The sequence below is a fragment of the Cariama cristata genome, unplaced genomic scaffold (genome assembly GCF_000690535.1).
Source record: "Cariama cristata isolate BGI_N322 unplaced genomic scaffold, ASM69053v1 scaffold31464, whole genome shotgun sequence".
In the NCBI taxonomy this organism is placed as follows: domain Eukaryota; kingdom Metazoa; phylum Chordata; class Aves; order Cariamiformes; family Cariamidae; genus Cariama; species Cariama cristata.
This window is the reverse complement of record NW_009615173.1, coordinates 1-5,780: the sequence shown is the minus strand read 5'-3', so window position 1 is coordinate 5,780 and position 5,780 is coordinate 1. Positions and strand designations below refer to the sequence as shown.

General features: G+C 45.2%; 1 protein-coding gene across 1 annotated transcript; it reads left to right on the top strand.

Moving 5' to 3' along the window:
• The first annotated feature begins 84 nt into the window (after positions 1-84).
• NEFM (neurofilament, medium polypeptide) lies at positions 85-3,433 on the top strand. The gene is made up of 2 exons (XM_009699715.1): positions 85-211; positions 1,478-3,433. The coding sequence occupies exons 1-2, from the start codon at positions 135-137 to the stop codon at positions 2,853-2,855; spliced, it is 1,455 nt and encodes a 484-aa protein (XP_009698017.1). The 5' UTR covers positions 85-134; the 3' UTR covers positions 2,856-3,433.
• The last annotated feature ends 2,347 nt before the right edge of the window (positions 3,434-5,780 follow it).

The following is a 5,780-nucleotide window of genomic DNA, read 5'->3' as shown; positions in this document are numbered from 1 at the left end:
CGAAAGTCCCTTTTGAGAACTTTTTTTTCCCCTCTGCGTGGGGCGTTATGTCTGTGTCACCCAGGTTTTCTGCGTCTCCCTTGCAGGACACGATTCATCAGCTGGAGAACGAGCTTAGAGGAACAAAGTGGGAAATGGCGCGTCACTTGAGGGAATACCAGGACCTCCTCAATGTCAAGATGGCCCTGGATATTGAAATTGCTGCATACAGGTACAGTAGGATCACTGCGGACATGTCTGGAATATTAATAGCACTGCAGGCGCTGCTGGCTTGGGAAGCTTTACCACAGACAAGAAATATCCGCATGCAGCAAACACAAGTAAAACTAGAGCTCGACTAAATTATGACAGCCGTTCCAAAAATCCGCGCAGACCCGAGGAGCGTTTGCAGTCAGACCCCAGAGTTCGTTAGGGACCCCCTCCCTGGCGGTCCGTGGCAAAGCTCCCGGCCAGCCCTGTGGGCACAGGACAGCGTGACTCAGTGCAGCAGCACCCTGGTGCCGCATTCTGCTCTTGCTTACAAGAGCAGAAGACAAGTTTATTTTTAATTCCCCTTTGCTTTGCATATGCCAAGGAAACGGTGCTTGTCACTTGAATTCCCTTTTATCGCTTGAGAGAGACAGCGCGCTTGCTTGATCACGGTTTCAAGCAAGGAGTGCTAACCTGCTTGTCACAAACACTTTTGCTTTTCTTGCTCAACTTTCCTTGAAAGGCATCCGCTCTAATCTGGAGCAGGAACATTGCTTGCTATTGCCATCACCTGGCAGACTTTTTTAGTCTCCTTTGCATCACTTTAGAACTCTCCTCGGAGAACTGCTGATTTTTCTGGGTCACAGGCTTAGATGAAAAACATGCATTTGAATATAAGAAAAGTAAAAACAAAAAAAAACCCCACCCATCTCCAGATCTGCTTAAATTCCTGAGGTTGTTCAGACAAACACACAGATACCCTAGGGTCTATAGCTGTTTGCTGCCAAAGTTAGCTGAACAAAAAAGTCTCTTCAGTTTTCACAGCTGCACAAGAAAGGTGGATGCCCAAACTATTGCACTCGGACATAGGCTCTAACTGGCTTTGAATGGCTCAGCCAAAATATTTGATTTGGGTCTGTTGCTGTGGCAAATTCTCAGTTTGCCTAAGTCATAGTGCATCCTATGAAGTTAATTATTTTGCCATGCTCTGTGCAGACTTGGGCCATGATGAGATTTCTGACATTAAGGATAAATTTCCACTGATCAGCCAAAGGTGTAACACCTGCCAGATGCAAATCAAGCTCAAAGCGGTTTGCTGAATATGAATTTTGCGAGAGAGTGGCTTCAAGGAAAGCTGAACTGGGGCTGTGAGCGATGGATTATGCTGATCAGTTCTAGCATATTCCACATACAAACTGGCTTAATCCTGCTGACAGGGCAATATTCTAATAGCTGCCCCTTACACTGGGTTTCTATGCTCTTTTTTTTTTCCTCCTGATTCCCTTAGGAAGCTACTGGAGGGCGAAGAGACAAGATTCAGTGCCTTCTCTGGAAGCATTACTGGACCCATATTCACACACAGGCAACCATCTGTCACAATAGCATCCACTAAAATTCAGAAAACAAAAATCGAACCACCAAAGCTGAAGGTCCAGCACAAGTTTGTAGAAGAAATCATTGAAGAGACAAAGGTAGAGGATGAAAAGTCTGAAATGGAAGATGCCCTAGCAGCTATTGCAGAAGAAATGGCAGCCAAGGCCCAGCAAGAAGAACGGGAGGAAGAGAAAGCAGAAGAAGCAGCTGCAGAGGAAGAAGTTGTTTCTGAGAAGGCTGCTGCAGAACAAGCAGCTGCACCTGAGGAAGAGGAGAAGGAGGAAGAGGAAGCAGAGGAGGAAGAAGCTGCAAAATCTGATGCAGCGGAAGAAGGAGGTTCTGAAAAAGAAGAAATAGAGGAAAAGGAAGAAGGGGAGGAGGCTGAGGCAGAGGGGGAAGAAGCCGAGGCCAAGGGCAAAGCTGAAGAGGTAGCAGCAAAGGTAGAGAAGGCCAAGACACCCCCCTCAAAGTCACCCCCTAAATCCCCCCCTAAATCCCCTGTAACGGAGCCGGCCAAGGCTGTCCAGAAAGAAGCAGCTGCAGAAGCAGGAAAAGAACAGAAGGTGGAGAAAGGTGGTGAGAAACCAGCCAAGGAAGAGGAGAAAGCAGCATCTCCGGAGAAGCCAGCGACACCAAAGGTAACCTCTCCAGAGAAGCCTGCGACCCCGGAGAAGCCTGCGACCCCGGAGAAGCCGGCGACCCCGGAGAAGCCCCGTTCTCCAGAAAAGCCGGCGACCCCAGAGAAGCCCCGTTCTCCAGAAAACCCCCGTTCTCCCGAGAAGCCCCGTTCTCCCGAGAAGCCCCGTTCTCCCGAGAAGCCGGCGACTCCCGAGAAGCCCCGTTCTCCCGAGAAGCCGGCCTCCCCGGTCAAAGACGAAAAGGCTGTGGTGGAGGAGACGGTCACTGTCACAAAGGTAACAAAAATTAGTGCCGAGGTAGAGAAGGAGTCCAGGAAAGAAGACATTGCAGTGAACGGTGAGGTGGAGGAGAAAAAGGAAGAGGGGGAATCCAAAGAGAAGGAGGTTGAGGAGGAGGACAAGGGAGTTGTCACCAATGGCCTAGACGTGAGCCCAACTGATGATAAAGGTGAGAAAATCGTAGTGACCAAAAAAGCAGAGAAAATCACTGGTGAAGGTGGGGACAGTACAACCACATACATCACAAAGTCGGTGACAGTCACTCAGAAGGTAGAGGAACATGAAGAAAGCTTTGAGGAGAAATTAGTGTCCACCAAGAAAGTGGAGAAAGTTACTTCACATGCTGTAGTAAAAGAGATTAAAGAGACCGAATAAAATAAAACATAGCTAAATTAAAAAAAATTAAAGAGCTTGGGTCGGTGCAAAAGGTTAAGCCATATGACAGCTGCAAAATGCATGTGAGTGACGGCTTCAAAGCAGAACGGGTTCTCTCATGGAGGCTCCAGACACACAGTATTTTACTTTTTTGTGCAATATAGGGGAGGGGGGGGGAATGCATGCAGGCTCAAGATGTGCTCCCTCCACAGAGCTTGGGTATCTTAAAAAAAAAAAAATACTAATAATAGTGCATGAGATGAAATGTGCAAAGGAAGCTTTTGAATTTCCTGAGCTGTTGGAGGGGTATATCTGAGGAATGACTTAAGATGTATTATGCAAAGAACCAACTGAGCCAAAACCAAACAGAAAACAGTAATAGAATATTCATGAGAACCAGAACTCTCCTAGCCTTAAAGAAAGCTACTTATAAATAATTATGTTTACCTCACTGGTGCAATTAGGGTGGACTTTTGCTCATGGGAGAACCTAGTTGACATGCACAGTACGCAACCTTTTGTTGTTTGATGTAAAACAGTCACAGCAGTTCTTGCTCAATAAAGGTCAATACTGAAAACTGACTTGTGTGGTGACTTTTTTCCCAACTCGGATCCTTCCCTGAAGTTCAATACCCTGTCCTGAGCAGGAACACAGTTGCATGGCTTGAAAAGTGGCTTGAGTCTTTCCTTAGTGTCCTCATTTAGAGAACAAGTGTGAATTGGGTATGATGAACAAATTTCCTGTAACGTAACACAAATACTTGAGCTGGTTTAAGCAAATACTTTGGAGCCATATCCCATGCCTTCTAGAGTAAGGAGGGACCTATTGAATTCTGCTGCCTTTAGGTGCTTGGGGTGGTTGCAACTGCTTTTGCTAGCAATGGGCAGGTCTCTAAGCCGTGTGCTGCTAACATCACTTATCCAAGCAATCCTGCTTTTACTAAGTGTAAAAGTGTTAAACTCTGCTGCAAGTATAACTTTCCTCCCTGCACACTACTCTCAATGTGTAAGGAGAGCCTTAAAGATGTGGCCATTTCCACATCATTCCTTGATTTCTCCAGTGAAGGTAGCCTGTCTGTGGACCACAACTGGTCATGGTATCTTCTGTGACACTAGTTTGTCACTTCAGCATGTGGAGACCCATTAAGTAATCTCAACCAAGACACCCTGTGTTCATCAAAATGGGGTAGCTTCTGGTTATTTTTTCCCCCTGCCTGCCTGAATAATATGGGAACGCTCTTAGCAATTCTCTGTCTCTAATGATCAATGGGTACGCTCTGCCTCTAATCACAAAATTCCAAAATTGAGAGCAAATAAATTCCTGGAAAAAGGAAACTGTGCCAGAGATGATACTGGTATCATGTATCAAAAATATCCCTAACTCATTTTTTTTTTTTACATATTTTTCCATTTGAAAATAGCTGTAGAAACGTGACCCTTCCAGAGTCTGAACTGAGGCTGGGTAGGGCTCAGATTACACCTGGTATGACTGACAGATAACACCACATTAAAGCATCTTTTAATTTCCAATAGAAAGGCTTCCTAAGTGTTGGCCTATGTCTAGCGCCAATTCCAGGTTGGCTTTATTAAGAAGGAAGCCAATTAAGGGGCCCTATAAAATCCCTCTACATGGAAAATAAATGGAGGCAAATGAAACAAAGGGAAAAGAGAAGGGTCCCAACTCCAATTTGGGGAACTAATATGTCTTCTTATGGGATTAATATTGCATTTGTCTCCATCACGTTTCAAAAGAAAAATGACGAACGCTGCTACTGCCTTACCTCCCATAACTAGGAAAGAAATGCAAATCATTTTTAAGCTTAGGTTCAGTACCTGGATGGACTGTCCTGAAATCTGTTGACTAATTGAGGGTCTGATCAAAATCTATGATTTGCATATGCCTTCCAATTCTTTACCCTATCAACAATTGAAGATCAAGTAGTTTTTAATTGAAAGGGTTCTGCATGTTCTTCACCGGAGAAATTGTAAAAAGTCCACAGCAGATAAGCCTTTCAAATAAATCTGAATGCCTTTGTGTCGCATAGTAATGAATGTTGCTCCTGCTGATATCAATAATGGGAATCTGTGCTCAACAGCTTGCTGGTTGAGTGATGTTTAATTAAAGCAGAGTTAGCAAATTAAATGGCAGCTTCTCTGTAGCGAGCTTATTTGTGAAAGTTACATGTCTATGTGAGAGAAAAAGAACTTTACCTTGAGGAATAAGTAGTTAAGTAGCCCAGTCAAGAAGTTAAGTAGCCCAGTCACACTCATCCGTTGTCAGTAAGCATTTGCACCAAGTCATGTTAAAATGTAGAAACGCTCAATGGTTTGTCAGCATCGAAGCTGGCCTTCTCTTGGGTCTAATCAAAATGTTCAACAGAACACCATGGCTAAAACCAAAAAGTAAACCAGAGACCAATATTTAACATAAAACTGTCTGTTTACGTGCTTCCAAATAAGTTCTAGAATCTGCTAGAATGTCACAAACTGCAAAGCCAGCAGACTCCAGCCCTCAGCACAGAAAGTCAGGCACCTTCAGCATCAAGACAAAGACGGGTCACCTTGTACAGCGACTTGAACGTTGATGTCAGTGGGAGACCCAAGAACACGGTTAACGTCAGCTTGCGCAGGTGCAGGTGGGATCCCAACGGGTTTGCTATTTTTCATGTTATGCTTTCTTTTCCGTTCTGGTAGGATACAGCTACAAGCACCTAGAGATTCTTCTTTGCGCTGTTTTGATTCTGCTGGCACGTTGGCAGTCCCACCAGGATTGCAGTTACCTTGTACAAGTGGGCTGTACCAAGGCTTCTGCCCAGGGTACGTCGGCTTCCCTGAACGGTTTGGGGAATTCAGTGCGTAGCCTGCGCGGGAGGTAAACTCCTGGGCTACCCACTGGCATGGAGCATTTCAAAATACCCTCATTTCC